Source organism: Pseudonaja textilis, chromosome 2 (genome assembly GCF_049901715.1).
Source record: "Pseudonaja textilis isolate UNSWEBS1 chromosome 2, rPseTex1.2, whole genome shotgun sequence".
Classification (NCBI taxonomy): domain Eukaryota; kingdom Metazoa; phylum Chordata; class Lepidosauria; order Squamata; family Elapidae; genus Pseudonaja; species Pseudonaja textilis.
Window position 1 is genome coordinate 136,981,265 of NC_141991.1, and position 19,753 is coordinate 137,001,017.

Sequence of the window (19,753 nt, forward strand, 5' to 3'; positions counted from 1 at the left end):
TCTGTCCTTCTCTTTCAGGATTGGATGCAGACGGACTCTATAGGGTCAACGGGAACTTGGCCATTATTCAGAAGCTGAGATTCATAGTTGACCATGGTGAGTACTTATAGAATGATAAATGGTGAACATGGAGTTGTGGGAGGGATGTCTAATCCTCCAGAATCATTCATCTACCACCATGTTGCTTTATTTTAGATGAAAAGAGATAAAGTGTTTCAAGGCTAGTGAGTTTGTTGAAAATGCTATGACAGCAATTAACATCATATAATATGTACTTCTTTCTCTAACCTTAAAGGTAGAAAACATTTATTGGCTACCCTTATTACATTACAGTAACTACTATACTGTCCTCATGTTGTCCTCATGCTTTTTTTTCTTCTTTTTTGTTTGCAGTGTTTCTCAACCTCACCAGGTTGAGAATATATGTATATATATAAACACACACACACACACACACACACACACACATATATATAAAAAATATATATATATATATATATATATTATATATTATATAAGTTTTCACGGTTTTCAGTTTATATAGCATTCAGCTTTGTTGGGAATTCATCTGCCATCAGAGCCTGATGATGAAATGTAGTTGTGCTACAACTTTAAAAACAAAACTACAATGATGCGTGGAACCAAAAACTAAGAAATGAAAACACACACACACAACAAAAGCTATGCCACACACACACACACACACACATATATTGTGTGTGTATATATATAATCTCTTGAAGAATGGTTAACAAGACATCTTTGAGGTAAAATGAGAAATGTTGTTCCTCTGGTCAGTCTTGCCGTCATCTATAATTTTCAATATATGTATTTCCTCATTTTACCTCAAGGATGCCTTGCTAACCATTCTTCAAGGACATATCCATGTGACATAATCTTCTTCTCATCCCTAGCCCTTTGATGAGGTCAGCTACTTTGGGGGTTTTATGATCTAATGTGGAAGTAATTATCTTCCATGTCAGAGAGGTCGAGATTTACAGCATTCTCCACCTATCCCAATTCTGCTTGAGTGACAGCAGGTAGTCAGAACTATGCCAGTTGCTACAGCTACATAAAGTTTGCTAGACAATGCAGAAGATCTTAAACCCCTCTAAAAAATGGATCAAAATTCTGTTTACCAGAGCTGAAAGCAGGATAGAAAACAAATGACAAGGTGACAATGGTTGGGTTCCTACACTGCAGGGGAAAAAAACCCCAATAAACAAGCCACCTTAGGTTTCAGCACTCCATAAACTCATCCAGAATGTATGGACACATTCTGGCTACTGTCAAACCTGTCTTCATCTTTTGCTACAAGATATTGTTTCTCCTGTGGCATCCTCAGTAACCATTGTGCTGCTTTGCAGAACGGGCAGTGACATCCGATGGCCGGTATGTCTTCCCAGAGCAACGTTGCCAAGGTAATGTTTCTGTCCCTCAATCTTTGAAATAGCAACCCTGGTTACCCAGAAGCCATGGAAAAAGCTGGGGATTTTAATGAAACCAAGTTAGGTTTTGAATGTTGGGTACAAATTCTGAATTCTTAAAGTCTCCTTCAAAGGGAATAATTTTAAAAAATGCTACAATCCCCAAAGGACTTTCTGTTCCTTTTAAGGATAAAAACCCAAACCAATGGGGGTGGGGGAGAGAGAGAGAGAGAGAGAGAGAAAGAGAGAGAGAGTATAAGAGAGAGAATGAGAGAGAGAGGAGAGAGAGAAAGAATGAGAGAGAGAGGAGAGGAGAGAATGAGGAAGAGAGAAAGAGAGAGAAAGGGAATCCAATGTTTGTGTCAGGCAGTCTTATGTTTAGTCTGAAAGTTTCAGGATCCACTGATCCACTGAGACAAGCATACTATTTTTTAATAAGAGTTCCAGTTACATAAAAGGAATCCTGGAACACAGAAATATATGGGGAAAAATTATGTGGCGAAAGTGAAGTATTGAAAATGTAAATATATCTTATGCTTATAATGCATTGCGTTGTTTGATTTGTAACGAATTATATCTGTTGATGGTTATTAACTGTTCAGCATCTTTGTATAAGATGAGCAGCCATATTCATGTGGTAAAATAAATATTTATCTTTGGACTTAGACGGTCCTTCTTTTAATTTATGGGTCACAGTAGCCTCTCGTGACTCAAGTTGGATTTGTTGTCTTAGCTACAATTAAGCTGCTTTGATTCCAGAGAGAGAGAAAGGGAAATCTGAGTTTACCAAATGTCTTCTCCTCTTCTGCCCCAGTCTCTGCAGTTTCTTTCAGCTGCCCCAGGAAAAGGGACATTGGCTGTATCAGCTAGAGCAGTGGTGAGAATATTGCCTTTGGAGTTCTGTCAGGAAAAGAAGCGGGGTGGCCTTTCAAGGACTTACTATCAATACATGCAGAGCTTTTCACATATGTGTTGGCGACTCCTACAGTGGCCTAGAAACTGTCTCACTAAAGAAACCACTCATTGGGCAGCTGTTGGATTATACCCCAAATGTCTTTCATTGAAACTAATGGGTTCACAAATGTGTAACAGTATAAGGCAGCCAGATACAAATGATTACCGATGAGTTGGCCGTGGTGAGTTGATCGTGGTGGGTTGGCCATGGCAAGTTGTCCCATTCCATTTGATTAGGGTTTATACTTCAGCCCCTTAATATGTTTGGTGATTCTAATCAACAAAACAGAAAGATGTTACATTGAAAAAGGTCCCCTTTGATATGACTCTGTCCTTTTTGGTGAATCAGTCTTTTTCCCAAGGGTGCTTTTTTCAAGAGGCAACTGGACTTCCTGGTTTTTCTTTGAAGATGTTTCGCTTCTCCTCCAAGAAGCTTCTTCAGCTCTGACTAGATAGTGGGGAATGGAAGGATTTATACTCCTTGCAGACAGCTGGTCATTTGCATCCTTTTAGAGGGTCATTGAAGTCTTTTTCTTCTTTGTTCCCTAGAGGAGAAGTTGAACCTGGCCAGTCCTCAGTGGGATGATGTGCATGTGATAACAGGGGCCCTGAAGCTTTTCTTCCGAGAGTTACCTGAGTCCCTTGTGCCCTACAGCTACGTTGATGAATGTATAGCGTCTGTCAGTAAGTCGTCTTCTTACTTCTTACTCTTCTGAATTGACAAACACAAATATATGATTCCAGAAGAGGTTAATTCTGAGCCCAGGATTAAAAACCTGTGACTTTTCTGTAATATTGCAACTCATTTTTAGAAAAGGTGCTATATAAAATGAAATTGTCTATCTTGGTTTTCCCTGGAAGGGCGGGCGGCATGGGAAAACATCTCAGACTTTCCTAATACCAATTCTCCAATCTGAGATGTACTTCAAATTATCTGCAGGTATATTATTATTATTTTTGCTTTAGAAACATAATATATCATTCGATGCAGAAGACCTAAAATTACTGCCTTATTTTAAGTTGCGCCCAAATGTCATGTTGCTTAGAGGAGCTGGGGAATCTTAAAATCCTAATGATCAGTGTGAAAAATACTTTTTTTTTTCTTGCTCTCCATCATTTTTCAAATTCTATTCTGTTCCTGGAACTTTCAGCATAATTCAGTTAAAACTCTCATTGCTTAGTATTTGAGACATCATTCAAGGCAGGTATACTCATGCCAGCTCTCAAACCGGCTTTTTAGTGGATCTGAAGATGGTTTTGTTTGTGTTCCTTTAGCTTCTGTAGTCATGCATCCTGCCATGACGGGGCATGAAACAGTTTTCTCTACTTATTCCTTATCACTCATAATAATTCGCTATTTGTTTGAGCCATTGGCCTCAAGTCCACCTTTTTTATGATTAAGGTGGGGTGGTAAGACTGTTGAATCAACAATCCTATTGTCAACTTCGAATCGAACCTGGCAGCAGCCATCTTTCAGTTCCTCGATTGCCACACACAGGGGGAAGCAGGGAAGGAGGTTGGAATGCCTTACTAGACAAAACAGAGAATTTCTCTTGAGAATCAAGGTCATCTCTACTGGCAACGGATAAGGTCAGGGAAGGAGTGCCTGGAGAGCTGGCCAATTAACCCAATTGGCCAACGAGACCTGTGACACTTGCGGGTGGGATTATCTCCTATTTTAATTATACTGAAACCGTGGGAAAGATTTAGAGTTGGTATTCCTTTAGAGCTGTGCCGATATGATGTACTCAATAAAGAAGACCTTTGAGGAGGATTCAAGTCTTAGGGTTCTGATTTGCTCGGGTTCATTAGTCGGAGCGTTGACACCTTTCATCCCAATTACAATTTATTTTCTTCCCCAAAATGTGCTCCAGATGTAATTCTGATAACAACACTGAAGATTTCTGACCTGCCCTTTGGAAGCTAGAATGTCTTTTGTTGCCTTCTCAGCTGAAACCAACCCCATCTTTTTGCTTTCCTCTGCACAGAGTTGTCCGATCACAAGGAAAAAGTGTCAAAGCTTTCTGGGCTGATCCAGTCTCTCCCTCAACCAAACCGGGACACCCTGCATTACTTACTTCAGCACCTCCGCAGGTAAATTACTCACCTCGAGTTTGTCCATTAATACTTTCTTCCTGGCAGAATCTAGGCTTTTGTTACAGGTAGTCCTCGACGTATAACCACCATTGAGCCCAAAATTTTGGTTGCTAAGTGAAACAAATGAATCTAGCCCCATTTTATGACTTTTTGTGACACAGTTATTTAAGGGAGTCACTGCAGCTGTTAAAATTAGTAACCCTATTGTTAAGTGAATCTGGCTTCCCCATTGACTTTGCCTGTCAGAAGGTCACAAATGGTGATCACATGACCCTGGCACACTACTACTGTCATAAATATAAGTCATTTGAATTTTGATCACATGACCATGGGAATGCTGCAATGGTCAGAAGTGTGAAATTGGTCCTAAGTCACTTTTTTCAATGCTGTTGTAAATTTGAACAGTCACTAAATGAACTGTTGTAAGTCAAGGACTAAGCCCCCCCTTTTTTTCTTTTATAGCAAAGCAAACAAAATCACTAGTCAGAAAAAAAAGCAAAAGGAAACTAATACTTAAACTTCTCTTTCAAAGGTAGGAAGCAAAGCCAATGAATTGAAGAGCAATTAATCACTTATATCATTGAATAAGAAGCAATAAAAAGAATCTACTAATTAAAAGTAGACTATCCTGGCAATTACATTTTCTTATGCATATTTTAACGCTGGAGGCTAAAATTGAAAATTCAGCCTGGGATCAGCATTTTAAAAGAAAATTTGTTTATTCACACTTACGAATTTTCCTGCAACTGAGTACAGATAGTCCTTGACTTAGAACCATTTAATGACCGTTCAAAATTACAACGGCACTGAAAAAGTGAGTTGCGACTGATTTTTACACTCATGACTGTGTTAGCATCCCTGTGGTCATGTGATCAAAATTCAGATGTTTGGCAACTGGCTCATAATTGCAGTGTCTTGAGATCACGTGATCACCTCTTGTGGTTTTTTTTTGACCGTCAATGGGAAAACCTGATTCACTCAACAATTCACTTTAACTTAACAACTGTAGTGATTCACTTAACAACTGTAGTGATTCACTTAACAACTGTGGCAAGAAAAGTTGTTAAATGAGGCAAAACTCACATAACATTTTTCTTGCTTAACAACACAAAAATTGAGCTCAATTGTGTCCGTAAGTCAAGGACCACCTGTACAGCACTATTATTCTATAGCTGAGCACATTCTCAGTCCAATAATGATATTCTATGGCTGAGCACTGTAAGTACCAGTGGTTTTGCTGTTGCAACAGGTATTTCATTGCCAGCTAAAAAACATATAAAGAATGGTTGCTGGAGTTGGGTATGTCTACCTTGATTAAAAGGACTCAGGGTGACATGATAGCAGTGTTCCAATATCTCAAGGGCTGCCCCAAAGAAGAGGGAGTCAAGCTATTCCCCAAAGCACCTGAGGGCAGGACAAGAAGCAATGGGTGGAAACTAATCAAGGAGAGAAGCAATCTAAAACTAAGGAGAAATTTCCTGACAGAACAATTAATCAGTGGAACGACTTGCCTCCAGAAGTTGTGAATGCTCCAACACTGGAAGTTTTTAAGAAGAGATTGGATAACCATTGGTCTGAAATGGTGAAGGGTTTCCTGCTGAGGCAGGGGGTTGGACTAGAAGACTTCAAAGATCCCTTCCAACTCTGTTATTCTATTCTGATCTGTTCTGTTCTGTTCTGTTCTACGCTACTCTACTCTACTCTACTCTACTCTACTCTACTCTACTCTACTCTACTCTACTCTACTCTTATTAAGTTCTTGAAAGACCTGTACACTTTACATAGTGCCACTGATCTTGAGCACCATTTACAGAAGTGGTTCCAGGCAGTCCCATCTCCTCCTAACCTCAGTTGCAATGGATTTCCCAACTTCATATAGAATCATGAGACTCTGAAAATCTGGCAGACAAGCCGAGTTGAATATGTGGATTAACATCTCTTGGAAATGAGGCGATGTATCAGATGTGGTCTAGAACCTCATATTTTGCCTCCTGAAAGAGAACTTAAATGGAAAACATTGCCTTACGTGGATGGTTGAGCAACTGGTTGTAAATTTGATCCTGGAGCTAACTTTGGGAATATGGAAATAGAAATTCAGGATATCCAAAAGTTGCTTTGTAGAAGAAGTGATTCCATACACTTTGTATTCTCTTTCTCTTATGATTTGTTGCCCTGACTGATTGTGTCTTTGATTATTTTGTTATTTAGGCAATCAAATTGATTACAGATCGATGAAAGTGATTTTCACCATGTTTTGTTTTAGAAATGAAATTTCAAACCTACCTGTCTGCTTTAGCAATGGATACATTGAACGGGACCAAAATACTATGATGTTCTCATTATAGCTTTTTTTTCCCCCATTCAGAGTGATGGATCACTCAGATATCAACCGGATGACAACTCAGAACATTGGCATTGTTTTTGGGCCAACGCTGTTGCGACATGAGCGAGATGTAGCCAGCCTGATAGAGGACATGGTGTACCAGAATCAGGTGGTAGAGTTGCTTCTTACCGAATTTACTAGTATCTTCGGGACAGATGCCGAATGATTTTGTTGATACTTCTTCTTTTTGAATATGGATTACTTTATTCTCAAGACATATGGGATCACAATGTTTTTTGAAGCAAGCATTGGTACTGTGAAACTCTCTGCATCAATCACAGCAGCATAAGTTACCATCCTCTTTGGAAAAGATATTATCTCTGCATCCTCCTTCTCCGAGATATTTTTTTTAAGTTGCTCATTTTTTTTTAATCTGGTATACCTTAGCAAAATGATGTCATATTCATACTCAATAAACCACTGGTGAGAATCTAAAAGAGAAATTATATGACTGAAAGTGCTTTGACTTTAAACAGTGAGCAAGACCTGTTTAGATGGATTCCAATCCAGACAAATCTATAAAGAATAGAACACTTTTATCCCTCAATTATTGGGCATTCTATGTTGGAGGGGAAAGACTCTCACCAGATGAACTGATATCATGCCAACAGCCTAGTCCCCTAGGTCTCCTGTCTGATGTCACGGTGCCAAATAGCCTCTGTACTCTTGAAAGCATAATTCTTCAGGATTACTTTCCCCAACTGCCCATCAGATGTGTTGGACTACAAATCCCATGCACAGGCAAAATCTTTTTAAGGAGATGCCTTCTAAGTCATTATTAGGGCATATAGGTTCCCCCCGAATAAAATTGAAACCCTTTCAAATTGCTATCGGGGTTTATTTGTTTTTGCCAAATAACTTGGGAAACATCAAAGGTAATGTTTGAATATTATTATCAAAAACCCTGTTCCTTTATAAAATTATGGTTTAGAACTGGTTTGAAAAGAAATAAATATGACTGAATTCTCCAGCTCACCCCGCATGTGACCTGTTTCTCAGATTTGTGGCCAAGGAAAGTGTTCAGTAATAAAAATATTGCCAGCAAAAAGATGTTTCGATTGAGATTAATGAAAGAGGCTAGAATTAATGTGTTTGTTTCTCTCCTTACTGAAAATTTGGAAAGGAAATGGGAATAATAGAATTAAGTATGCCTATATGAATGTAGAATTGCTGTCATATTTGTATGTAAAGGTGATGACCTGGAAATATGTTGTCCACTAAAAAGAGATTTAATGTGAAAAACTGAATAAAATTTGTTAAAAAAAAATATTGCCAGGTGATCCATTTCTTCTGTATTGTTTGTGGCTGAACTTCGTCTTTAAGGGATCTCATTTATCTTTTAGATGTAAATTGGGATGAATTAGGGAAAATTCGCTACTGTTTTTTTCCTAGCAGATCTTTCATGCCTTTAACAAATTTATGAATGTCCAAACAAGAAGAAGTGTTTCTCCATCTGTTCACAAAAACTGTTTAATTCTTGCCAGCCGTTTAGCTGTTAATTGATGGGTACCATCAATTTATCCTCAAGAATCGAACACAATTAAGTGGGGAAAAGTAACAAAACAAACATATTCCCTCGCAACCTGAATTTCATGCATAACCTTCTTCAGTTTTCCCAAATCATCGCATCTCTCCATCTTAGACAATCAACCTTGAAAAATCTGACTTGGGTTAGAACCGAGCTCAAAAAAATTCATTACAGGAGTTCCATAATTTACACCAGTGTTTTTCAGCCTTGGCAATTTTAAGATATGGGGACTCCCAGAATTCCTTAGCCAGCGAAAGTTGAGACTGATCAACCTAAATTAATTAAATGAGGAAATCGTTAGCCTTAAGGGGAAAGGTTTCTTTCTTTTTTTTAACTGACGGTTTCACCTATGGCTCTGAAAAGACTGATTTGACCACTTAGCATGTTTTCAGCTTTACATGTAAATCTTCTTGATCATAATTCAGTTGTACAAGCTTCTTAGGAAGCATGACCAACTGCCCACATCTTAACAAATACACCATTGGAGCAAGGGGGAAACTGGCCAAACTTCAGATGCAGGATTTTTTCCACATTTTTCTCAATGCTTTAAAAAGGTCTCTCATCAGCAGCTTCCTTAACCCATTCTTGGACAATGTGCTGTATTCAGGACAAAAACAGTGTATATATGGATGGGTTACATTTGCCCTGAACTACTATGGCGGTTCACTCAGTGCTTTCACAGTAAGCATATAATCCATTTACTCCTCCAAACAAGGCTAGGAAACCCATAATGGCTGGGTGATGAAAGACCCAGCCAGTCAATAACCTGAAAATCTGGTTCTGATTTTTACTAGAAATTTGTATAGTGCTGATTAGCTGGTTTTTGTGTCAATGAGAAGTTGATATGTACAACAATGTAATGTGCAGTTGGTTGTGATGCTATGAGGGGAAATTATTTTGATTCTTCGATAAAAAGGATCACTGGGTGTGACTCAAATCAATATAACTATCAGATTCATATCTGATATCTCATTAGAAAAATGCTACAGCTGTAAGCTACACTGGAAAATCCAAAGACCATTCTTAAAGAAAGCAACGACAAACCACTTCTATACCTTGGCCCAGAAAAGATTGCAATAATTTGTCTGATAAGTGCTAGAAATAGGTTGTCCCTTTTCTTCTCATTGGATTCTTGGCTTGTTTCCTTCCACTGAAATTATGGTGAAAATTGCCTGTGGACTGGTAGTTCCCTTCCATGGCCTTAGAGAAAAGTGAAGTTTGGGGGCCAAAGAAGCCATTCATCAAAATGAAGGCTTAGTTGATGACCCTCCGTGGCTTGAGTGGCTTTTAAATAAATGAACAACATAGCTTTGCTTTCATTTTTTTTCCTGAGGAAATGTTTTATTAAACCTTTTATTGGTGCTTTTTTTCTCTAAAAAAAGAAGGTGAGAGAGAAAAGATTTATAGGTAAAAAATATCCGCACACATATATACTATGTACAAATTATCAAAATACATGTCATCGTGATACACCTAGAATTTGTTCCCCTGCTTTAATACTTCCCTTCACCCCTTCCCTAGATGATAATCACCAGGGAGAGACAGGCACTGGTTTGGCTTCTAGGCTAAAGTATAAACAGAAAGATACAAAAGGAAAGCTAAAACAGAGGCAAGGTATATTCTTTGGTTTCTTAGGCTGAGTTTTATAGTTTTGCTATGAGGAAAATGCTGAGGTGAGGGGCATCGAGGAAAAGGGCATAGGTGGAATTATGAGAGAAGATGTTGCCTCAATGGGAGAGGCATAACAGAGTGAATCAGCCCCTGACGTTTCATCCAGGTCTCCTGTCTGAAGCCCTGAAGAGCTCCCAACAGCACAGGGACGATTCTGAGCCAGGCAGTCCAAGGTTCAGCTTTGGTACAAAATAGCTTGATGTGTTCTGCTGAGGATGTTTTAAAGGGTAACCCCTATCTTTTACTTGGAAACAAGCAGACAGCAGGAATGTAAGGATACAGGCAGGCAGTGCGGTTGCGAGAACTGACGACAGCTTGAAAACAAATGTATTATTGGCTTTCATTTATATATTCACTTTTTCCCATTACTTGTGTGTGGTTTCTTTCTTTCTCTGTCACTTTAGTTCAACAGATTTTTGGAATATTACTAAAAAAAAAAACACCCTCCAAGGCTAATTAAGCAGAGTAGATAGGAGGGGTGAGCTTATACGCACCAGACAATGAGATTCCCCATTAAACTTTTAAAGTTATGATTCTGCTTCCCTACCACCTGCCTCAATACACTTCGCTCTGCCCTATCTGCTTATATATGGGGGAAAAACCAGGAGGGCAAGAACATAAGTTTGCTGACAGACCCATAATAAACTTCAAAATTATGTTCTTGGCTCTCGTGTAGCTTTACTTCTCTGGGCAGTTGCAAGCAGAGAATAGGCTGGGTAAGTCTCATCTGACCTAACATAAATTCATATATGAAGAGTTTGAAGTGCTTTTCAAGTGCTTCAGATTTGAAGTTATCAACATGCAACTAAAAGACTTTTGTAGAAGAAGCAGTAGGGAGAGTTTCCTTTTCACAACACCAGGAGTTGCCTTTCTCCAAAGTTTCTTTCAGACTGGGAAGGTGGATGTGGAGAAAACTGATGGGATGAACTGGGACTTTAAAAGCATTGGGCCGGTTGTTCTCCAGTGTACAGCTGGAAACACTACCTTGAATCGTGGTGACGCAGTGGTTAGAATGCAGTATTGCAGGCTAATTCTGCCGACTGCCTTTATGGTCTGAGAGGATATGTGCTGCAATGTTACTTCTACAACCTCTAAGCCAGTTTATTTTAGTTTTATTTAAAGTATGGCAAAAATATTAAAAAGCATATCAAAGTTATATTTTCAATCAGCAAATATGAAACTATTGACTCTGTCTACAAATTCAAAGGTAGGCTGTTTACTATAGTCAGTACATCATGGAGTTGCATACTGAATGTCTCTGGGGATTCCCTGATATGAGAGCTGAGGTGGCACAGTGGTTAAAATGCAGAATTGCAGCTAATTCTACCCACAGCCTGGAGTTTGATTCTGTCCGCTAAAGGTTGACTCAGCCTTCCATCCTTCCGAGGTGGGTAAAATGAGGGCCCAGATTGTTGAGGGCAATACACTGACTCTGTAAACTGCTTAGAGAGGGTTGTAAAGCACTGTGAAGCGGTGTATAAGTCTAAGTGCTATTGCTATCTTCAACACAGTATTTGGATATTCCTTATTGCAATGATTTGTTCAGTTTCTCTTTCATGGATTTCAAATTAAGGGACTAATCATGACAACCTAGCATAGCCCTTGTTGCCAAATTTCTACTTTCAGCAGCCTCATGGATGGGATATCTATGTGAATTGATTTTTAAGTATGTATAAAGCTGTGGTTGCGTACATGATCAGGTAATTACAGCTTTAAGTCCAAGAGCTCAGAAATGGCTTCAAACACAATGAAGTGCTGTGGTACCACTTGAGGTTGAAATCATAAAAAGTATTATGAAATCCAGTGGTGCATATGCTTGTGTCAACCAGCCCTAGCTCATTTGGGATCAAGAGGAATTTACCTGTAGGCTGGATTAATGAGTGAACTGCGTGCTGGCTGTTTATTTTCTCTTACCAATTAATCTGAATGTACAAGAAGATTCTTTTGTTCCATAGGCATTTTACTTTTAACGTGCCAATTTGTCCAACTTTCCATTTAGCCTTCTGCAACGGATATGAGTTTATTTGTGGCAAGTGGTGGGTAAGCTTGTGGTTTCCCTTTTTGCCTAGTTTTCTCATTGTTCCCCAATATGTGGCATTACAAATCTTTTCACACTGAAAGGGAACTACAGCAATATCCAGTTCCTTGAGAAATGTATCTGCATGAAGGCTGCATTTGCAAACATCTGCCTCCCACATGATCATCTAGGTTTTTTTTCAAACATACATCTAAAACATCTTTATCCCAGCCCTCAGAAAATACACCATGGGGACTTCCGGTTTGAAGGGCTTCGGCGGCAGGCAGGAATCCACGATTGTGTGCGGTTTCTGCCTGGGCTCACTGCTGGAGCGTCCGGAGCCAGCTGGCTTCGGGGCTAAGCCACCCCATAGAGGTAGTGAAGAGGGGGGAGATCACCAGCAGGGTCAAGGGGAGCCGGATCTCTCCTCCTCAGCTGGCCAAACTCCCTTTCCTGAAGGCGGTAGGAGCGGTGGTCAGAAATGACCACTTCAAAGAAGCACTAAACCGGAAAAGAAACTGCAGGAGGAAGATAAGAAGTGAAAGTTTTGGCTGACCGGGTTAAAAAGCAACAACCAAGGTACCCTGGAATTTAAATTTTATAAAAGATAACATCACTCCCAAAGAAGAGTTGGAAGCAGTGAAAGAAAGTGAAAAGGGAAAAAAATTTTTTTTCTTCTCTCTCCTTCCTTACATTGACAATTAAGAGATCTGAATAAGAAATTTGAAAAATCCGCTTTGGCATCAATAGGCAATTAAGCTGAAAATATAATTAAATGCCAAAGGGACAATAAAGATTTCTGGACACTAACAATTTTTTTTTTCTATAAGCAGGAAGGGAGAGGAAAAGAATAAGGGCAGGATGTGGAGGGAGGAGACTGCCTGGACTTCAAAAGAATCTAAAGTAAAATCTCAATAAGACTTCTAAAAGATACATTTTAACTGGAACTTTGCAACTAGATAGTAACCCCAGGAAGAGAAAGTGAAAAAAGAAGGAAGTGTAAAAAGAAACAGCTTGTGTGTATTTGGATTGCTTGGTGACTTTTGGATTTTTGGTTATTATATTTGAATGACTAAAAACAATTGGGTGGTTGTTTAAAATTTTTAACAATGACATCACTTCTGGGTGAATTGAAAATGGAACTTAAAAAATATAAAGAAGAGGCACAAGAAGGGAAGGGCTCTTTTGGCTTCGTTTTTCAATTCTTAGAAATGGAGATCTGTAACTACGAGAAACAACAAGAAAAGACTGCGCAACAAGAAGATTGGGACAAAGAAGAAGCCATCTTTAATGAACAAGTAACTCTATGTGGGGAAGAAAGGGGAAAGGGGGAAAAGAGAATGGAGAATTTAAGACCTAAAAAAAAAACCAGCCAAAAAAGGGAAAAATAATTTGAAAAGTGGATATAATGTTGGAAAGCAACAGAAAAGGGGAATACAGAAGAGGGAAATGGAGGTGGAGAGACAGGGGGATAAAAGGGGGGAGAGAGAAGAAGAGAGGGAAGAAGGAAAGGAAGAGAAGTTATAAAGGTTTGGAGGAAGATGTAAAGAAACAGGACCTATTTAGAGATAATGGGTGAAAATCTAACTGAAAAAGGGATTCTGTGAAGGTACATAAGATTGTATTGTTATTTGTAATAGAAATAATGTTAGAAAATTGGAAACAACTTATGATTAAAAAGAGGGATAAAATAGTGTAATTTAATGAAACGTTTGTGAATAAAATAAATGAAATAAAATAAATGAGAAAATTGAATTAGGAAGGAATAGGAACATTTTAATTAGTCAATGTTTTATAAAATATAAGTGAAGGCGGGGGAATTAACTATGGAAAGTTTATAATTGTTCGCATAGAAGTATGATACTTATTTGAAAAGTAATGTGCAAAATGTTAAGATTTAAATGAATATTAATGATAGAATTGAATTGGAATGGATTGTTTTAATTATATTATACATTTATAATTTTTTCTTTTTTCAAAATACAGTGTGTAGTTTTAGAATGTACCAAGCAAAATCTGAATGGAAGTTATGTATTATATTAAGTGTTATAATTTTAGGGGAAAGATATAAAGGCATCATACTCCAATCAGTGATTACAGGAGAAATTTTGTTTAATGAGAAAGGATAGTAGACAGTTGAAACAGGACAGACAAAGAATATAAGTACAATGATTTGAATTGAGATGAAATAAAATAAAATTAAGAGAGTTAAAAGAGGGGAGAAGCTATATAGAAAATGTAGAATAGTAATAAGATATGGAATGGAATATAAAAATGAGCATGAACTTGAATTTGTGTCTGTACGAATAGATGTAACCTGGGATTATGCTGCTTTCAAAAAAGATGTTTTATGTTTGTATGTTTTATGTTTTGTTTGTTTATGTTTGTTTTTAAAAACCAATAAAATTTACAAAAAAAGAAAATACACCATGGAACTCCTCTCTGTATGGAATCATGAGCACAAATTTTCCATACCTCCTCAACCACATTCCAACCAAGCAAGTCATACACAGAGCTGAGGAGGGGCCCTTAAATCTACAACACAGTGCAGGGGGGATCTTTGTTGCAATGTGGCCAGATGCCATAAGACGAGGGGGAGAGGCATGCGTGAAACTGTTAGGTAGGCAAAAATAATTAAGGCAAGAATCCTGGCGGGACTACAGAATACGAGCACTTTCCTAGCATTGTACTTTTATTTTATACTAGCTCGATACCCGTGCTTCACTATGAAACTATGTGTCGGGCTTAGTTTTGGGGGAGGAAATAAGGGGAAAAAAATCTGCCTCTGCCAACCAGCATCCATTGGCATTAATCTGGCTAGTGTCCTGTCAGTGTGTGAGAGAGTTGAGGGCTGTTTGGAAATTGAAACAGCATTTGCTCTGTGAGCAAGGAGACAACAAGGAGCCTGGGCGTGGCTTAGCTCAACTGTTCTATACTAAAACTGCTTGGTGCTGTGAAACTAAAACTGAAACTGAAACTCCTCTCCTCTGCTTGTGTTTTGTATTTGGAACAGATTTCTTTTCAGGTGGAGAGGGAGAGAAGACCTCCTTAGCACCAGAGCTTGTTGACAATAATATAGAAAATACTAATGCTCTGATGGCCCTTTTGAAAAATCCTTTCTTAGTGAGCACCTAGAAGCCAAGAGGAATGTATGTGCCAAATTTCAAGTTTGTAGGCTTTACGGTTCTGGAGATTTTGTGATGATGCGTGAGTGGTATTTTGCTTTTATATATATAATTGCAGGTTTTATAATGACAATAATTATAGGGTGGGAGCTTATGCCAAAAGATAAATTGGTGGTACTTAGAAATGCCAGGTTAACTTTTGCTAGCTTTGCAAATTGGGAGATGAAATGTGGGAATGAACTGGCGTATTACATATTGGGATATGATCTGAGACTCAGCAACTTCCAAGGGTGGGCCAATTCTCGTCCTCCAGATGTTGCTGGACTCATTAGCCCAAACCAGCATGGTCAATAGCCAAGGAAGGTGCAATGTATACTCCAGCATCTGAGAAGGTTCTACAGTCATGCTTAAAAGACTCCATGTGGTCAGCAGAGACAATTTTAATACACTGTTCCTCCGGATGTACTCTCTTCCTCTGTATATTTTACAGGAAAGATGTAGGAGCAGGTGACAATCCCGCACAATTTTTGCAGCACGGTATGTATCTAAGCTTGCTTTTATAAATACATCTATCTATTATAAATATATACGATAACAGACTTAAGGTACCCTATCAACAAACTCTTGAGGCACTGTGCAAGAAATGCATTGTAACACTCTTGTTTTCAACTGATTTGAAAAGAGGCACTTGGGAAGCTTATCCAAAATACTGGTTCCCTTTCAGAAAGGGGATTTAGGGGAAAGAAGAGATGAATGATCGTGGATAAAAATCTAGGCAGTCCTGAGTTCGGTTTTTCTCACTAAGGGACTGGGATTAATTAACACACTTCCTTTCCCATTAGCTGCCGACCTTTCAGCCCCTCCGATCAGCAGATCAGCTTATCTAGGGAGTATGAAAAGGTAAATGCTATTTTGTACCAAGGAACCTGGAGGTTACTAGTTAGAATCGGCTCTCTCCCCCAGTGACTTCAGCCTGGTAAGAGGCATTCTTTGTCTCTCGTATCGGCCTGATTCTGATAAATAGCAGTCTTCGTCATCAGAGCCTTGTCGAAACATACTAGGAAAGGGTATTAAGGAACTGGTTCTCCCCTGCCAATGAGTTCAGCATGGAATTCATATCCCCCACCGCCATGTTGGTCGGGCCCCCGGGTGGGGTAGGACTAAGGGCCTCTGCGTCATCAAGGATGGCAGTGAAGTCCAAGTGGGTGTTTTCTAAGTCCAGGGTGTCCAAACTATTAGACACCTGCTCCTCTGGCAGGTAAGAGAACGAGTCAGATTTAGGGGCTTCCAGCCCAGGAGCGTAACGCCCACCGGGATCCTCAGCCACACAGCTGGGGGGCTGGGGGTGCCTCTGGTGGGTATTCATCAACTTGTGCCCAGGAGCTTTGCTCAGAGGCAGGTGCATTGGGATAGGAAAGCTTGTTTCTTCAGGGCCGTGAAGAGGGGGTAAGCGCATCATAGGGTGGGGGCCACCATCCCCGGGGGCTTCGTAAGTAGAGCTAGCTTGATAGCTCAAGTTGCTTTGTCGGTTCAGTGGCTTTGGTCCACCAGGTGGATGGGGGACCATCCTTGGGTTGTAACACTGGTTGTTTGGGCTTGAAAGTGCTTTGTTTTCCATAGCTGGCGATGGCCTGGCAGGGTAGCTTGGATACTTTACACCGGGGTAAGGCTGGTGTTGCTGGCTCTGCCCGTTCTCTGCGCCATCCATGACGTTGCTGGCCAGCTGCTCCCCCCACATCAGTGCTTGCTGGGATTGCACATAACTCCGTACCATCATCTCCTTGACTTGCAACATCGGGGTCTGGGATCTACGGCTTGGGGGCTGCCCCACACCATAGCAAGAGCCCTGCTGGCTTTCGGCCTGATATCCGCCATCCCCACAGACTGGTTGAGCCTGGTTGTATAACGCCTGCTTCATGCTCTGGCAGGAGGCAAGAGCAGCAGCGGCCGGTTGGAACTGTTGCTCGGCTTTAATATGGGCCTGGCCAAACTGGAAGGTCCCCTGTCGGCCATGATTGGCAGGCTCTGCTCCCAGGGGCTTAGCCTCAGGGATTGGATACTGGGTGGCATGGCACTGCCCCATGCCGGGGAGTGATGCAGGATTTATCCCTGAGCTATGGCTGTCCCACTGCCGTGCAGTGTGGAAAGCCGCGTTCATCTGGCACTGAGACTGGATGTAGCCTGGGTGTTCAAAACCGCCTTCCAGCTGCTCGTGAGTCACTGGACTCATCTGCAAGTCAGCCACCAGCTTCGAGGTGCCTCGATGAGCGAGGTTGCTCTGCAGCTCCATAGCCGTTGCTTGGTAGGGGTAGTTCCGCTCCTGGTAGGTAAGATAAGGTTCCATCTCCAGCACTTCCGGCTCCCCAGCTGGGATGGTGCTCTCCATAGCCGCAGCTTCCAAAAAAACGTTCTCGCTGATGCTCGGTGGCCGCGGGGAGAAGAGGTGGTGGGGAAGGGTGGCCTCGGCGCCCCCCGTCACTTGTCCACTGGCTCGCCCTGCGCTTGCTGGGCTCATGTTGCTGAGGCTTTTAAACCTTTGCACTCGTGGAACCGGATGGGCCTCTGCCGCAGCCTGCGTGGGGTCGCTGGCTCGCCGGCTGCTGTGGCTCAGGTGGGGATGGAGAACGCCAGTGCTGGGGTAACCGTGGTAGTCATTCGTGCTGTGCTCATGCACAAAAGGAGGCAAGCACGAACTAGAATAATCCCCTAGAAGATTTGACTGAGCGTCTCGGTCCATATGGGGGAGAGGGGTAGGAGGTGGCCCCCCCGTTGCTGCGGCATATTTGGCCTTGAGGCGGTACTGCTGGGCTGGGGTGAGGTTACCCAGCCCTGGAAGTCCTCCGCAATGGCTGGCCTCGCTGGAGCGTCTTGAGGCATCGGGGGATATGGGGTCATACATGTCCGGTGGGCCTAGTCCATTGGGGGCAGCCCCGACTGGCAGATAGGGTGACACCATGGAAGAGCGACGGCTGACGGTGTAAGCTGAACTGACGGTGCTGGTAGTGCTTCCTCGTCGGTCTCCTGCCACGGTTAGAGAAGGCAGGTCACTGGATGAGAGCTCCATAACGCGCCGGTGAGAAGCCGCCGCAGAGGGCCCCCCGCACAAGCCAGGCATCTCTCTTGCAGGACCTGCAAAAAGTCAAAGCAAGCAATTAAAAGGACAGAGAGCGCAGGCTCTCCGTTTTGCAATTTTTAAAATAAATTCCAAATATATATCAATAAGCAGAGCAGATTCTCTCTCTCTCTCTCTCTCTCTCTCTCTCTCCTTGTCCCTCTCCCTCTTGTCTCTCTCTCCCCTCCCCACTGCATCAAGAGTTCTCCCACTTTAAACTTATCCAAAGCCTGCTCAGCATCGGATCTTGGTTCTGAACAACTACTCAACCCTTTTAGGGGATTGGACCCTCAACAAGGAACCTCTTTTCTGGTTTGGAGGCAAGGAAAGCAAATTAATAGATTCAGAATCTCCTGGAAGGTGTCCTCGTTCCAAGTGATTTTTACTAACAAAAAGGAAGGGGAGAAGGAGGCAAAATTTAGGGACAACCGTTGGGACACCATGAAAGGAAGAAGAATGTGCTTCAGGATGATGCTTGGAAGAGAGTTTTTGCTTCCCGCCTAAAAAAAAACCCCAAACTATTCCAGCTCCCCCAGCTACCTTCTTGAATAGCCATGTTGGCGATGATGCCGTTCATTTCATTGCTTTCAAGTGGCTGAAAATGTGGCCGTGGAGGTTCCAAACTTTCTCCACTTACCTGCCCCAGGGATGGAAGGAAGCTTGACTCCCTTCATTGAGAGGGGCTTACGCAGCTGCTTAAGTTTGTCAATGCGCAGGTTCTCCAACTTGTGCAGTGCTGAGAGCCCGGAGGTTCCCATGGGCTCGGATGGTTCCTCCAACACAGACAAGTCCTCTAAGCTGCCCCCTGCGTTTGCGTTCATCTCCACACCGCTGTCGTTATTATTAGCGCTGCCCAAAGGGGAGTGTTCACTGCTGCAAGACGATTGACCCCCAGGGCTGGGCTGCGGCTTCTGGGTGGAGGTGGAAATACAGAAGCATCTTATTGAAGTGATGGTTTCAGCTCAAGTTTGCTTTCTGCGCTAACTATTTCACATTCCTTCTTAAGGTGTGCTTTGGGCGGCAAGCCAAAGTTATGTGAAAAAGGAGGCTCAATGTCAGTCTTGATGGACAGCTGCTACCGAATACATCAGATGGCTACTGGTTTCAGCATTGCTTATTGTTTGATCTCAAAGAAGCTAATCTTTGAGATGATCTCATCTTATTCTGCAGTTTAAAACCAATGTTCTCTTTCGTCTCTTTGGAGATAAGTGCACGTGTGACAAAAGTGACATGACACACTTATGCCCAAGGATTTATAGTTGTGCTAAAACTGTCACAGATTTGACTAAACATTCCAAGGCAAACTAATTTGAGTTCTGCACATAGAAAAATCAAAATTGGTGAACTGTGCAGCTTTGGAGTGTGTGTGAATGTTTCGCACCACAAATTCTGCTTCCATTAACTGCAGACCTTTGCCACATTGCAACAAGTCTGCTACA

General features: G+C 41.3%; 2 protein-coding genes across 3 annotated transcripts in view; one reads left to right on the forward strand and one right to left on the reverse strand.

Moving 5' to 3' along the window:
* Positions 1-8,144, forward strand: part of ARHGAP9 (Rho GTPase activating protein 9) — a 43,177-nt gene extending 35,033 nt beyond the window's left edge. The window contains exons 14-18 of one of the 2 annotated variants that reach the window (XM_026713828.2): positions 19-96; positions 1,368-1,421; positions 2,931-3,065; positions 4,370-4,475; positions 6,844-8,144. In XM_026713828.2, the coding sequence (XP_026569613.1) occupies positions 19-96; positions 1,368-1,421; positions 2,931-3,065; positions 4,370-4,475; positions 6,844-7,027 (557 nt within the window). In that variant the 3' untranslated portion in view covers positions 7,028-8,144. The remainder of the gene's footprint in view (positions 1-18; positions 97-1,367; positions 1,422-2,930; positions 3,066-4,369; positions 4,476-6,843) is intronic. The other variant, XM_087925451.1, reaches the window with a different exon arrangement.
* A 6,083-nt stretch (positions 8,145-14,227) lies between these two features.
* The window catches only part of GLI1 (GLI family zinc finger 1), a 121,031-nt gene continuing 115,505 nt past the window's right edge, over positions 14,228-19,753 (reverse strand). The window contains exons 11-12 of the mRNA XM_026713726.2: positions 18,952-19,225; positions 14,228-18,331 (exon numbers count right to left, since the gene is read on the reverse strand). Coding sequence (XP_026569511.2) covers positions 16,260-18,331; positions 18,952-19,225 — 2,346 coding nt within the window. The 3' untranslated portion in view covers positions 14,228-16,259. The remainder of the gene's footprint in view (positions 18,332-18,951; positions 19,226-19,753) is intronic.